At 37.2% G+C, this 16,309-nt stretch overlaps 1 protein-coding gene across 1 annotated transcript; it reads left to right on the top strand.

Moving 5' to 3' along the window:
* The first annotated feature begins 1,406 nt into the window (after window positions 1-1,406).
* On the top strand, window positions 1,407-14,766 carry LOC149048826 (death domain-containing ATP nucleosidase-like). Its single transcript, XM_089199555.1, has 8 exons — window positions 1,407-1,595; window positions 8,961-9,700; window positions 10,474-10,659; window positions 11,458-11,535; window positions 12,092-12,150; window positions 12,446-12,500; window positions 13,505-13,594; window positions 14,222-14,766. The coding sequence occupies exons 2-8, from the start codon at window positions 8,974-8,976 to the stop codon at window positions 14,494-14,496; spliced, it is 1,470 nt and encodes a 489-aa protein (XP_089055681.1). The 5' UTR covers window positions 1,407-1,595; window positions 8,961-8,973; the 3' UTR covers window positions 14,497-14,766.
* Window positions 14,767-16,309: the final 1,543 nt, after the last annotated feature.

Here is a 16,309-nt window from a genome sequence, read left to right as displayed (position 1 = left end):
TATGCTTTTTCAGCCCCATTAACGCCTGCATTTTGATAATTCTTTCGTAAAAAGTAGTGACTTTTTGATATGCCAAATTAAGGTCGAAGAGAACGGTCTCCTCTGATCTGATATGAAAAATATTTCAGCTGAATTTTCCATATTTTGTCTGTGAACTAACTGAATACACCTTGTAACTTGTAGCAAGATAGAATTCCGTGATCTACATTGCTGCAGTCGCTGCGCGCTGGACAAATTCTTTGAAATTTACACCTTTGATTGCTGTCCACAGGGGTGGTCTGGCCAAAAATCATTTTTGGCTTGTGGCGACGCAAAAAAAAGAGAATTGGAGAACAACTAAACGATTTTTGAAACATGTGTCCTAAACCCTTTCCATGGGCAAAAAATAAAAGAAAACTTTTTTTCCGACGGGAAGTCGAGAGGACCGCTCTTAGCGGGAGTGGCACTTAAATTCGATCTAACACTAAGGAGCTCTCTCTCAGGACTTCTTCAAAGTGAAAAAAAAGGCAAATTGACCCGACCATTACAAAGGATAACTTCCTTTAAGTCTTTCCTTATCTACTACAGAGGGACGCAAATCCAAACTAAGGGGACCCCCCCTGGTGATAAGCTCTGAAAATAGAATAGAATTCGGGCTGAACATTTAATTCTGTTTTCATAGTACCACACGAGAAGCAACAGGTTATGAAAACATTTAAAGAGACAATACCTTCGTGACTGAGTTGTTTAACAATATTATGCAATTTTTCAGTCAGGTCTTCCCATTCATTTATTGCCTTAACCATAAATTCCTTTCTCTGTCTACAAGGGGAGGATTTCTATGTGAGGTTGCAGTTAAATTAAGTTTCGAAATCCGAATTTGAAACACTTTTGCTCTTTTGGAAATTTACAGAATTATTTTTTCTCAACTTTAAGGATTACGAGACTTGACAACCGCTTTCAAATGATCTCTGCCCCATTCGCGTTATATCGTACGCAGTCATACTGTTTCTAAATCCAAGTGTTCTTACATGACGGGCGCCTTCATTTCTTAAGAGTGATACTGCAGCTTTTTTGATTGGCTTCAAAACCCGGTCAGTTTTTACGGCTAGGCGCAACAAGGAAAAAATATACTTTATCGTATATATGCAATACAGAGGGCTCAGATTAAAAGCTTCTTCCGGCCTCGTTGTCATGCTTCTTTCCCTCAGCCGTTGCACAAAAAAATATTTATGAAGCGTTACCTCCACCTTAACTCGTTCACGTTTACTATGAAACGGAACTCCATTGTCTGAACGCAAAGGAATCATTATGATACGAAATAAATGGGAAATCAATATCTGTTTATAAATTTACATCTTTAATCCATTGGAGAAAGTAACATGAAGCCGCCATAAATCTACGTCAGAATGACCTTAGCTATGCTTGCATGACTAAGGAATCGGATAAATTATTCATATACATTTGCCTGTCTCAAACGAAAAAAACGAAAAAACGAAAAACTTTTCAATTAGTTCCGTCGATTCACAAACTACTTACGAAGTAATATCGTGTGTCTTCGCGGTCTTCTTCATCGAGGCAAGTACAGACATTTTCATTTTAAAGAGAAAGTGAAGGTGAGTAAAGAAAGTTTGTAGTCGACTGTAGACGTTACGGAAGACGAAAGCGCCGAGCGTTATTCCTCCGGTGTGATTTGAACCAAGACAAAGCGGGTTTTTATCAATTTCAGATGACAAACTTTATCATAGATAAACATCCAAGAGCGAAAGCCGTTGATTAAAGACCACTCAATCCATTTTTTTTCATTTTACACGACACAGGAATGGTTTAAATAATAATGGATACTGTGAGAATTAAATCATGCATAAGGCTTTACTCCTCGATAACTCATCTACTCGAATGATTCCCTTCCGACCGAGTTAAAGTGACGAGCATTCGTAATGATTGCAGTTTAAAGATACTGATTGCAGTTTAAAGATACTGATTGCAGTTTAAAGATACTGATCCGGATATTTTAGTCGAGATATGCCCGCTTTAGAATGTTTCGTTAAGAGAAAGCAATTTTTAGTCTACTGCGCTGAGGCAAAGCGGCGATTTTATTCAATTCTTGAGTGATAACTTTGTCGTGTAGGGACATGCAAGAGCGCGATTTTCGCTGATTCCATGGCTTACAACCACTTAGTCCAATTTTTTCAAATGTATACATAACACTTGGATAATTTGAACGGTAAGCGATAGAAATTCAGGCTATGGGAATTTATTTATCTGTTGTGTTTCGATTCTAGGAATCTTGAAAGATCAAATGAATGATCTCTGACTTACGCTATGAATTTTCTGTCAATCATGCTTGTAGGCAAGTTTATCCATATGCTGTGTTTCTCATTGTCGAAAGATTATGAATCTGTGAGGTAGACAGGAACACTTTTGTTTCAATACGGTCATATAATCGTTCTTCCGTAACGTTCTTACCATACCATGAAGGCAAGTTTATCTATCTGCTTTGTCTCTCTAAGTTGAAAGATTATGAATTTGTCATCATAAAATGAGGTAAATTAATGCTGCGATTTGTGTTGGTAATAGTTGCTTTGCCCCAAGGGCTTCAAGTTATTAAAATAAATGTAACTTTTCATAGTTGTCGTAGTTCTGATCTCTTTTTGTGAGAGGACTCGAAGGGATATCAGTATTTGTTCATATTTTATGCAGCTTAGGGGAAACGCAAGGGCAACAAATTAAGTTGACTTGAAATATCAATTGACCAAAACTTTGTCATTTCGTCGAGCATTGTGGATTTGAATAGTTATTCATTGTTATTATAACATTAATTGTCAATTAAGTATCACCGTTTCATCTTCATCATTTTGCGAATCAACTTGTTGTGTGGCAAGATAACCCTGAGGTAAATCCAAACGTTGTGATTAGTTCTTACTTGGTTTGTATTTTTCCATAAGGACTGTTTCCACGTTACTTTCTGGAGCCAATTCTTTCCTAAGAGAGAGTGAAAATTTGCTCCTATTTTGTGGCCAATTAAGATAAACTTATGGTCCAAAATAATGGAGATTAATGGCTAAATAGGCCTCATATGATCTGAAACGAGGCTCGTGACAGAACTAAAATAGTTATGATATAATGTAAAATGGCCTCACTTGAGCCATTTCGTATCTGCACCATGTGCTTAAATGGCTTAATATATATATACTATCTTTTTGGGTGTATGTGTCTCTTTTTGATGAGAAAAGAAAGTTATCTGTCTTTAATATATATATCCAAATTTGCAACGTTTTTGGAACTGGTTTATACTTTATAAAATGGTAATGGAACTGAGTGGAGTGCAATTAGGTCTTAAACACATGCGTAATTTCAAAATCAAACAAGTACGCAGTGCAAAAAAGATGCGATTTAATGCAAAAAATGGTGCAATTAGTGAAAAAATTGCTCCAATCAAAGCCAACCAGTTTGCAAGGATCACCAGTGATTTTAAAATTTCAATATATGTAGTTTCGATATATGTAATTTCGATATATGTAGTAGGTAAACATATATATATATATATATACATACAGACACATATACACCCGTTTTCAAATAAGTACAAATACATACGCATTATTTCTTTATTCCCTAGCTGCTGACAGAACAAATTACAGGTACAATTTTTCAAAAGTAAAGTACAATAGTTGCTGTCTAAATAAAAGAAAAGCATTGTATTTTTTATTTGAAATATACATGCATCGTGCATCATGGCCTCTCTTTTCCTGCCCTTATTAAACTTTTGTCACGAACACTATGGATATATCAGTTACAGAAAATAGATTACCAAAAGATTACTGACGGAATACACTTACATGCAAGACATAATGAAGCTATACTTCAATCTGTAAGTTACAAGTATTACATAATTTACTGACAAAATAGTTTTTTCTTCAATTTCCACTTAAAATTATCTCCCGATGACAAAAGTGACATGCCAATTTTTCAATGTTATAGTGAAACTTTAGGTAGTGCGTCTGTAAAATCGGAGTTATGTCCTTTCATCTTACATTTATATATGAAAAACGTAACCGCTAAAAAAATCCAGTTAAGTTGCATTTTTACAAGGCAAACAGATTGTGTAGCCAAAGAAAACAAATTCAAGGGAGAATTCAATCTTAATTTTACTACTTTCCCAAATCCAATTAGTTAGAGCGCTCCAAAAATTAATAATTAGAAGCCTTGTACCTACATATACTGTAATATAATCAATCAATGGCAAACAGAAAGGATTCCCCAGCTAAAAAAAGCTTCAATCTTAACTGACATATACCTTGATCACAGTAGTGTAGAGCAAGGGGAAAAATTAATCATTAAAAGAATTGCACCTATGAAATTGATAGCACCTACATGTACTGTAAATATTTAATCAATACTTAATGGTAAGGATTTATCAGCAAAAAGCCTCACTCCTAACTGGTATATCCCTTGAACACAGAAGTGTATAGCAAGGAAAAGACTAATCAGTAGATGCACTGCACCGACATGCACTGTTAATGATTAATCAATACCTAACAGTAGGTAAAATTAATCATTAAAAGAATTGCACCTACATGTATTGTTAAATAATTAATCAATGTCTAAGAGAGGATTCCTCAGCTAAAAAGGCTTCAATCCTGACTTGGCATATACCTTGATCACGGTACTGTAGAGCAAAGGGAAAAAATTAGCAAATGAAACTGATAGCACCTAAATGTACTGTAAATATTTAATCAATACTTAATGGTAAGGATTTATCAGCAAAAAGCCTCACTCCTAACTGGTGTATCCCTTGAACACAGAAGTGCATAGCAAGGAAAGACTAATCAGTAGATGCACTGCACCAACATGCCCCGTTAATGATTAATCAATACCTAACAGTAGGGATTCCTCAGCAAAAGCTTCCCTTCTAATTGGCAATTACCTTGATTACGGTGGTTTTGGGCAATGGAAAAATGTAATCATTAAAGGCACTGCACGTACATGTCCAGTAGAATGATAAATCAATGCCTGCCGACTAGGATTCCTCAGCTAAAAGCTTAACTTGGAACTAGTTTTTATCTTAATCATGGTGGAATAGAACAAGAGAAAAATAATAATCAATATAAGCATTGCACATGCATGTACTGTAAAAGTATCAATCTAAGCCTAACAATAACAATCCATCAGCGAACAAAAAAAGCTCCACTATTAACTGGCGTATACCTCAAGCACAATGGTGCAGAGCAAAGGAAACAAATAATCATAAGATGCATTGCACCTCTACATGTAGTGCAATTGATCAATCAATGCTTTACAGTTAGGAGTCCTCAGCTAAAAAACCTAACTGGCATATACTTTGATCACAAGAGTGTGGAGCAGAGTGAAAAAATTGTCATAAGATGCAATGCACCTACTTCAGCTGTAAAATGATCAATTACATCATAACAGTAAGGATTTCTCAGCTAAAAGCTTTACTCCTAACTGACATATACCTTGATCAAGATAGTGTAGAGCAGAAGATAAATTTAGTCAGTAGATGCACTGTTCCTACACGTTCATTGATCGCAGTACTTTGAAGAAAGGGACATGTGCTTTAAGTCATCAATCAATATCTAACAGTAAGGATTCCTCAGCTACCATCTTCACTCCTAACTGGCACCTACCTCGATCACTCCTAATTGGCATATACATTAATCACAGTTGTTTAAAGCAAGAGAAAAAAATTAAGCATTAAAAAAAGTGACCCTACAGTACTTCAAAATGATCAATCAATGCCTAACAATAAGGATTTCTCAGCAAAAAAATATTCACTCCTAACAGGTCTGTACCGGTACCTTGATCACAGTAATGTAAAGCAAGGGGAAAATTTATCACTAGAATAATTGCACATGCGTTTACTGTAAAACGATCAATCTAAGTATAACAGCCAGCAAATGAGGTTTCACAACTTACAGGCATATACCTTGATCACAATAGTGCAGACCAAAAGAAAGAAAATACTCATGAGATGCATTGCACCTACATGTGCTGTAAATAATTTATCATTGCCTAACAGAAAGGATTCATCAGCAAAAAAAGTTTCACTCCTAAATGGCAATTTCCTTGACTTCAGTGGTGTAGAGCTGGGGAAAAAATAATCATTAGAAGCATTGCATCTATGGATATTGTGGAATGATCAATCAACGCCTAACCAAAAGGATTTCTCCGGAAAGAATTTATTTCTTGCCGACATTTAACTTGATCACAGTAGTGTAGAGCAAGGGAAACAATTGAGCATTTGAAGCATTGTACCTACATGTGGTATAAAATTATCAATCGATGCCTTACAACAAGGATTCCTCATCCAAAAATCTTCACTCCTAACTGGTAGATACTTTGATCACAGTAGTGTAGAGCAAGGGAAAAAAATAATCATTAGAAGTACTGCTCCTACAATGTATTGTGATTGATCAATCAATGAGTAACTGTAAAGATTCCACTGTTTTGCACTCCGTTGACAGCTGTGATTAATTTTGAGTCACGGTATTTTCTTTATTGTTTTTATTAGCAATAAAGCCGCACACGCAAGATTATTATTCTTTCTTAAAATTAAGCCAATCAGATTTCAGTTTGCTCATAGGACTAGCGTGATTAGGGAAACTGAAGGATCAATGAGAAAAAATCCTGTCATTGAAAACAGTGTTCATAAAGTTTATACCTTTTCTTTAAATAAGATAGAAAAATAGCCGTGTCATAAATGGAATCACGCCTTACAGAATTGTAAGTATGTTCACATTTGTTGAAGCAAGTTTGCTCATTTCATTTTCGATTAGATTCGATTCGTCAAGCTTTTATAGTCGATTCACAAGTAAGCAATGGAATGCATGCCTTTCTTTTCAGTTAATTATACACACTTAGCTTGCTGTCGCAACATCGGAAATTATGACATCAAAGTAGTACCGTAGACTTTATTTTCCTGGTGTGTCTTCAACCCGAGTAGTACCCTAACCTGAGGTGCGAAACATCCTCAGCTAAAAGCTTTACTCCTAACTAACACACACCCTGATCAAAATAGTGTAGAGGAAGGAGAAAATTAAACCTAAGAAGTAGTCCTATGTTTACTGGAAAATGGTCAATTAATGCCCAACAGTATGGATTGCTTACACCCTAACATCAGTATGCATAGTCTCCATACTGTTCTCCATACATTTCCAAAGAGGCTGACAAGGAGAATCTGTTTAACAATCAAGAGCTGCTTTGGTTGGCTCTGTTCTCATGACTTTCGTGTTTGATTCAGGAGTGATATAGAAATTAGATGCTAGTCACTCTTAGGGTTTAACGAGTTATACCTTCAGCATAGTGGTGTAGAGCGAGGTAAAAATTAATCACTAAAAACTCTGCATCTAAATGTACTGTAAAACGCCCAATCAGTGCCTAACAGTGAAGATTCTTTAGCCAAAATTTTCACTCCTCGCTAGCATAAACTTTGATCTCAGCCGCTTAGAGCAAGGGAAAGAAGAAATATATCATTTGAAAATGAATCGATCAATCAATGAAAAAATCAATCCATGTTAAAAAGTAAGAATCTCTCAGGAACAAAATTTTTCCAAACTGGCATATACCTCGATCATATAAAAGTATGAGTATAGGGAATACTTATGCATACTTGCTTAAGATGCAGCTTACCAATAATATCGTGGCCGAGTCAATAGTCCCCGTCCCGAAGCAAGCGACGTAAATTACGATCACATGGGGATCGGATGTCCACAATTTGACTCTGGTTTGCAACGATTACGATCAATGAGAGGCTTACAACCGTAGAGGCTTTTGTTCACCTTTCTTGGACAACCTTATGTGGTTATTCGTATTTTCGAATTGCACTGCGTTCGCCCCCTATCAAGTTCGCCCCTACTTTATGCCGTGTTCACCCCCACACGTTTCGAGTTCGACCCCATCAAGTCTAGTTCGAGTTCGCCCCTTGATTGAGTGATATCCAGATGAGTTGATTTGTGACGAAGGCACTAGCGGAATGTGCCAAATGTCACGTCAGCGAAGACCATTTTGAATTTCGGCAATTGAGTGGAACCTGCTTGGGAACTGGGTTGACGGAATCAACTAAATATTCTGCGTGGGATCTGGGAATACCAGAAATAACTGTATACACTGAACTTGTGATAAAGAGAACCACACTTAATCAAAATAACATTGTTTAACTTATTATTCAGACTGGAAAAGATGCAAACCAACCTCGGTTTATCTAACGAACACGAAATGTTGGGTAGATAAACTTGGTTCTAACTTGTTTGCAATGTTCGATAGCAACTAATTTAGACATGACTCAATCTGGGGGCGAACTCGACTTGGTGGGGTCGAACTCGAAAAGTGCGGGGGCGAACACGATATAAGGTAGGGGCGAACTCGAAGGCGCGAACTCGATAGGGGGCGAAAGCGGCGGATACCGTCTTTTCAATTTCTAGCTGAGTTTGTATTTGAGAAGACCATTCATCATGGCAATCCCCCACAGAATTTCACATGATGTAAGACCGAAAACGGTCCATTAAAGTGGCTGAGATAGCCCAATTAGGGCCAACTGACCATGAATGAAAAAGTCACCCTTCCCACTAAATGTCTCTTGCATTGATAATTGTCCTTTTTCAACTGGAATCCTCTTGTTATCGATGTAACTTTATCGAAATGTAATGAAACAGGAGCTTAAATGACCGGTGAAACATAACACTGAGGAAAAAATACCTCCCCTACTTCGTATTAACTTTGCTTTGATTCATTATCCATCACTAAGTTTCTATCCAGTTAGCTAGTTAGCTCATGTCAGTTTTGAAATAACTTGGCATATTATTGCTATTATTTTATCACAGTCGATTTTATGCTAAACACACCTAAGAGGTGACTGTATTTCTAACGTAAATGAGGACTCAGACAGCCAAAGGCTGATCAGCATTGATTTTGAGTATTGAATATCATGACTATCTCATTAATCACCTAATTATTCCCAGGAACCTGTAAAACATGACGGACGCTATCACTGCTGAAAGTGCGCATCAAGCAACAAGCAAAAGAAAACCACCAGAAGTAGATGTTGAAGTGCTAGAGATTGAAAATCTCCCGGACCACTCAGAGCCGTGGGAAAAGATCCAAAGAGACTTTCTACCGGTCCATTTTCTTCTGCTGACGGTAAAGGACTGCGAATTTCTAAGTTGTCTTTCCTTTCTCAAAGAAGGTTTCGTGAAGAGTAATCGCAAACCCCTTGGCATTGTATACTTCGGAAATATCCGTGACAACAAGCACGAGGAAGTGAAGGTTGCAGTGATAAAATGCAATATGGGTTCTAGCACTACCGGTGGTTCTCTGGTTGTTGTCCCAAACGCAGTCCGCATCTTAAGACCGAAAGCTGTGTTTAGTGTGGGTTTCTGTGCTAGTTTAAAAGAGAAGAAAGCAGAGCTAGGTGATGTGGTCGTGTGCTCAAAGTTAATTACCTACGCCTTCATAAAACAAGAGGGAGATATGGTCCAGGAGCGAGGTGACAAAGTTCCTTTGAACAGGGATTTGGCAACTCTTGTCAGACACATTGGAGATGGATGGAAACCACCAGTGAAGTACTCAACCGGTCAGAAGGTGAAACCACGCAGAGGTGGCGTATTTCTGAGTGGGCCTGAGGTGATTAACGACAGAAAACGACGTGATGCACTGATCAAACGATATCCAGAAGCAACAGCAATTGAGATGGAAGGGGAAGGTAATTAATGAAGAGTAAAACTATGTATTTATGATTATTTATATCTGTGCAGGGTCCTGTTTGGCCATCTGTCTTTCTTTCCGGCTTTCTGCCTCTAATGTCTGTTGGCCCCTTTTTTTGTCTGTTACACATGCTAGGATACATTCAGCTGCTGAATTAAGTTAAGTTCTATCATCATTTCAGTTTTATTTTTTAAATTTTATGCTGGATTGTTAATGGATAATAACTGTAAGTAGTATTTTTGACCGCCTTGCCCTCAAAGATGAATAAAAATTGCAAGTTACATGAAAATTAGCCCAACTTACATTCATAATCATAACAATCGATTCTCCCTGAGCTTGGAACCTAGGAACGAAACATGTCTAAGTGGCGGAGTATCAGCTACAGTTAAACGGCAGTTGCAGGAGGAGTAAAATCCACATTAAAAATATCAAAAACAAAAACAAGAACAATGAAAATTAAAACTCTTGTGCCTTTTTTTTGTTGTTGTTTTTTTTTATATTTTACTTAGTTTTCGCTCTCGTCATTTCTTCCTTACTTGCTCCCCATCACTTTGTGAAACAACTTTTCATATCCATCCCTTGAGGTCTCTCTGTATGTCTGCGTTTCTTGCTGTATGTGTCTCTCTATTTGACCTAGTCGTGTCTATTTGTCTGTGTCTCGCTGTTTCTATCTGTCCTTCCGTGAGTCTCATTTAATTTTTTAAAAAGGCAATTTAAAACCCCGGCGTCTATTCAGTGTCTCTTATAGGCCAAAAAATGCTTTTCTTCTAGGTCTTTTAGTAGCTGCCCATGATCTCGAAGTTGAGTGGATTGTCATTAAGGGCGTGTCAGACTTCGCCGATGGGAACAAATCTGAAACTGATCTTTGGAGACCATTTGCCAGTGTTATGGCAGCGTCTCTAGTTTCACACACTCTAAAAGATTCTAGATTTTTTGAGTTCTGGCCTCACTTCGAAGGTAAGTGTTCAGTTGGTTGAAAAAGTAGATACTTGTATCAAGGGAATTCTGCATTCAAAAAAATAAAAAAATCCACACGCAAGTTATAATCAGCGTGACTCAGATTTGCTGTATAAAAACGCTATTAAACGATGTAAACTTTCTAGCGTAGGCGCAGACAAAAGTTGCATGATATGAATTACAATGGCAACCGATTCTCAAAACGAGCAACCCCAAGAGGCGTGAAGAAAACACTGCCGGTCCTGCAAAAAAAGAGCAAAGAAACAGATGAACATCAAAACAAAGAGAATAAAAGGAAACAAAAAGGTTTTAAGATCATTCTTAACAATCACCGCTTGCGAGGTCTAAGGTTCATTGGATAAATATTAAAGTAATAATTTAAACGATGGATACATAAAGAATTACATGATAGCCGCCTCGTCGCTTCCGGCCGTTTTAACGCTATTTTGTCTAATTTCTTTGTACTGCGTGTTGTGCACTGTTTTATTGCTTCTATTATCATTTTACATAATTATTATTATTTTTATTTGCTTTCGTTTTTAGGGCACACGCATAAGTTTCATTTAATTTATTTGACATACCTGTTTATCACCCTACTTGTACAACCTATTTGTACAAAGACAGTTTTGGTTAGTTTTTATGCATAAAAGACAGTGAACCCATACTTTGGTGCTCTTTTGATCTATTCTGGTTAAGAGGATAACTGAAAGTGGTCTTTTTGAGCCTTTTTAATTATTCTGTTAAATACGAAATGCAATATGTTTAACTGTGGGTACGATTTCTTGTCGTTTTATCCAGATAATTTGGATGCTGAGACACGACGGTCGTCACCTCCTCCTTCCTGTTCAGACCCTAAAAGAAAAAAAGCGACTGCAGGTAATAATGTTTGATTTTTAAGTACACTGTTGTAAGAAAATGCCTGCTCAAGAGTTTTGTTAAGTAGCGAGGAACAAATTAATTTCAAAATTTGTCGAAATATTTTGTGTTGGTAGCCCATAGTAGCGAATATCATGGCTAAAAAGCACGAGTCTTTAACCAGAGTATAAAATGCAAATGATGCCGGGTAGTGAGAAGGAAGGGAGGAAGAAAGAGAAGGAGGAAGGATGGCTTTTTTATGAGCTGTATTTGTAACTCCGTCGAAGTAATAAAAATATCATCGTTTCCACATGCTATACAGACAAAGTAGTTTCATTCACTTTCCTGTTCCTGGATGTACTTGTCCTTTAAGTGTGATACCTCTGGCCTAGTTTACCAAAAACCCATCAAAGATTTCCCCTCTGTTTGAAGCACCCAGAAATCACTAAATAAATTATCCTTAGAAGTTATTTGCTGGCATGCAACAAGTGGCTTCGTGGCTTAGTAGTACAGTGTAGTGCTTACCTACTATCTGGGAATAGATGTTGAAACCTCATTGAAGCCTTCAAATTCTCAGACTCAATGTATTGCTATGACTACGATTGCAGTGCACCTGGGAAGATCAATTTGTCACTCGTAATTTTCAATACTGTTCATTATTTTAGTAACATTGCAACAGAGGACATGCTGTACACTAAGTGAGATCTGGAAAAGAGCATGGACAATTGGCCATCGTAAAGAGTTTCGTAGCCAACGTCAGAGCGAATGACAGAGGGTAAACACTTCGCTCTGACAAAGGGTTAAAGCTCGAAACGCAGCTTTGAAAGACTTTACGGAGGCATATTTATGTTATCAACTCTGTTGAGAATACTAAATTACCCTATTTTGTAAATGGAATACTGCAGATTAATATTGACAAAATCATCCTGAGCTTCACGATGTTCCACTCTACTATGCTTCACAACTGGCCAAGAAATCCATGTCAGGTGAGAGAACAGTGCCAGGTTTGTAAACGTTTATGATATTTTAGAACGTAGAATGACAAGGAATTAGTTTGACAACCAGGAGGGGTTAGAGAGTTAATCTAACCCATTTATTGAATGGGTTGTCGTTAGAGGAATATCAGGCTATACACTGGAGGAATTACCGATGAGTGAAAGACCTTTGCAAGTGTGATGGCAGCCTCAGTTGTGGAAAATATGTTGTATGGTTCCGTTGTTTTCCAAAGCTAGCCATATGATAAAGGTGACGTCACTCTCTTTTTCTTGAAACCAAATAATTGGTTCTCAAATCCTCATAGATTTACAAATTGTGTGACCATAATCAACCTCAAATATTATTATGATCATCTTGCAAGATATTTTGGTTTATTAACTGAATTTATATTGTAAATTGGCAACCTTAAAGAGTTTCTGAAGTTGACGTTGATATTGTGAGGATTAAGAGTTACGATTAAAACATAAACATTTTTGTTCTAGAGCTCTAGAGTTCCACAGTTTCCCTAGAAACTTGCCCCCTTTATTTATTTTAAGATTATCTTGGTTTGCCTTATTTCAGACCATCCATTATCTTTCCTAAATCCCCTCTCCTCGCTCTCTTTGAAAACTCCCACAAAGGAGCCGGCTGTGCAGGTGGACGTAAAATTATTGAAGTTGTCGTGAACCACTGAGCATGGGATGGTATAATGGCAAAGTAACTGAGATTGCATGAATATTAAGCGAACGTTAATTGTGACTAATTGTTAATTTCAATCAAAGTTCTGTATAGCAAGTTATAAATCTTATGCATTGAGTCAATTTTCAAAATATGTCAACACATTAGGCTTTTTAAAATTCCTAAATCAAAACCCAAGTTACTTCCCTGTGAACTGAAAATACCGATGGTTCATCAATAAAGGGCCAGTCTAGTCTACGTAAATTAAAATATTTTCTTGTTGGAAAGAAGGAAGCTTGAGTTTTTGCTTTCTAAATTCTTGAATTCTTTTGTTTAGAATCAAGTGACCTCTGCGCAAGTGTACCTGCATCAGCAGGGAGCCCGGGTGTAGAGCGTTCAGAGGTTATCACTGCCATGGACAAAAAAGGTACACTTTTGCCGATATGGACTTTTCAATCTGTTATTTGTCTATCTTCTTAAACGACTGTCTTTTTGTCTGCTTTCCTGCTTCCATGTTATTTTTCCTACTTCCCAATCCCGCTCTGGATATCTGCGTGGTTGCTTGCCAGCCTTTGTCTATGATCTTGTTTGTCTGTGCAATCTTCCGTATGACCATTTGCCCATCTGTCTGTCTGTCCTTCCGCCTGTCTGTCTGTCCGACCGTACGCCCACCTGTGCGTTGTTTGCCATAAAACTTGAGGAGAACTACTACAAAACGTCGCAACTGCTTTGCTTCTTTTTTCACTGTGTAAGTTTTGTCTTTCTCGAGCAAAACATAAACAGATCGGTAAAACAGAATAGTTCTTATATGTTTGGTGGTATTTGGCCGGACCAAAAAGCTGGAATGTCCAGCCAAAGGTTATCAATTGGAGAGAATCATAACAGCTTTGAAATAATAAGTCCGAAGTGATGTATTGTATTCCTCTAAAGAGATCTAGGAATAACTCCATGACAGGATGATTGACGCTAACCAATCATTCATCTATTACGTAGAACAAGAATTACTTTATTAAGAATATCTTACAAACATTAACTTTACTTTTTCAATATTCAGTCAAGAATGGCAAGCCCAGTGACGAAGAATTAGAGACAATTTCGAGAAACATCGGTGTGGACTGGAAGCCACTTGGAAGACGTTTAAAGTTTAAGGAACCAGAACTGGACGCTTTTGACGAAAACCATAAAGAATTCACCGAAAAGCCATATCAAATGTTGCTTCACTGGAAAAGAAGAGAGGGTGAAAAAGCAAACTATCTTGTCTTACATGACGCCCTATGTCATGACTTGGTAACCCGTAAGGATCTGGCGAACGAAATATGCTGTCAATGAATGACTTTTCAGTAGTTACTGATGCGAATACGTTTTTTGAAATAAGGACAAAACGATCAACAGTTGTTGGCTCTAATAATGAGTAACACTTTCAAAGGTAATGGCATTTATACACCAGTTTCCCCATTAGATTTTTAAGGCTTTATGCCAGATGGATGATCAGCTGGAATCTCATGTTTAGTTTTCTTGGTCATACGTTGTGTTTATTTTCGTTGCATGTCTCGTGTATATTAATCTATCAAGAAGCTTTTTACAAATTATAACTCCCCTGAAAAATCCCTGCCTTCAATTAACACTGATGATAATGCTAATGAGATTGCTCGTAATATAATTGCGATTTTACTCCATTACCTCCCTATAATGATGTAGTCAAAACAATAATAGCTCTTTAGTATACAACACAAACCCATGCTGAGTGGACACTACGTGTTTACAATAGGGAGCTCTCTGCCTTCCGAGGACTTCTTCACCGTAAAAAAAATTGACGCGATCATTATAGAGGGTTACAATGCTAATGATCGTTATAGGTTATAATGCTTATAACCTATGCCTATCTACTACAAAGCGAATCCAAAGTAAGGGAACCTCCCTGGTGATAAACAATGACCGGTTGCCTACTAAACCTAAGAATGATTGACTTGAATAGGATAACCTCTAAAAATAGAAAAAAATTCTGGCTGAACATAAAACTCTGTTTTCATAGTACCACACGAGCAGCGATAGGTTAATAAAACATGAAAAGTAAATAAACAAAACCAAACATCACAAGAAACGCAAAAAGAAACGGGGGGGGGGTAGGGCGCGGACCACTCTCGCTTGCTTCCTCCTCCCTTTTATCCTGACAAATATCTTGACAGGGTCATCAAGGAAAAAATATAGTTTATCGTATATATGCAAGTACAGAGCGCTCAAATTTAAAACTTCTTCCTGCCTCGTTGTCATACTCTCTCCCTTAGCCATTACACAAAAAATTACTTATGAAGCGTTACCTCCACTTCAACTCATTCATGTTGACTATGAAACGGAACTCCATTCCCTGAATGCAAAAGAATCATTATAATACGAAATAAATAGGAAATTAAAATATATTTATAAACTTACAACTTCAATCCACTGGAGAAAGTAACATGAAATCGCCATGAATCTACGTCAGAGTGACCTCAGCTATGCTTGCATAATTAAGGAACTGATAAACTATTCACAGACAATTGCAAGTCTGAAACGAAACTGTCTGAGAAGTGTTAACCTTTCGAGTAGTCCAGTCGACTCACGAACTAATTACGAAGTAATATCGTGTGTCCTCACGGTCTTGTTCACAGAGTTAAATACAGACATTTTCATTGTAAAGAGAAAGTGAAGGTGAGTAGTCAGAGAAAGTCATATATTTTGACTGTGGACGTTAATGAAAACGAAAGCGCCAAGCGTTATCTCTCCGGTGTGACTTGAACAGAGTCAAAGCGGCTTTTAATCAATTTGAGATGACTAACTTCATCATAGATAAACATTCAAGAAAGGAAACCGTTGATTAAAAACCACTCAATCCATTTGATTAAATTTTATACGACATAAGCAGGAAAGATTTTAATAATAGTAAATACTGTGAGAATTAATTACGCTACGGACATGGCCGTATGACTTTGTCTTCAGTTCTTCTCATTACTCCTCGATAGTTCATCTACTCGATCAATTCCCTTCTGACTGAGTTTACGTGACAAGTATTTGTAATTTAAAGATACTGATCCTGTTATTTTAGTCAGAATATGTCCTTTTTAGTATATGTTTCGTTAGGAGAAAGCAATTTTCAGTCTAGGCG

This window comes from Pocillopora damicornis, chromosome 3, assembly GCF_964200805.1.
Source record: "Pocillopora damicornis chromosome 3, jaPocDami1.2, whole genome shotgun sequence".
NCBI lineage: Eukaryota > Metazoa > Cnidaria > Anthozoa > Scleractinia > Pocilloporidae > Pocillopora > Pocillopora damicornis.
The sequence above is the reverse complement of the archived record's forward strand: the minus strand, read 5'-3'. Positions and strand labels throughout refer to the sequence as shown.

Excerpts from the sequence above, each read along its gene's own strand:
- LOC149048826 (XM_089199555.1), top strand. The coding sequence starts at position 8,974 with ATGACGGACGCTATCACTGCTGAAAGTGCGCATCAAGCAACAAGCAAA. Across the intron at positions 10,660-11,457 it reads GTTCTGGCCTCACTTCGAAG|ATAATTTGGATGCTGAGACA; the intron begins GTAAGTGTTCAG and ends CGTTTTATCCAG. Across the intron at positions 11,536-12,091 it reads AAGAAAAAAAGCGACTGCAG|ACTCAATGTATTGCTATGAC; the intron begins GTAATAATGTTT and ends TCAAATTCTCAG.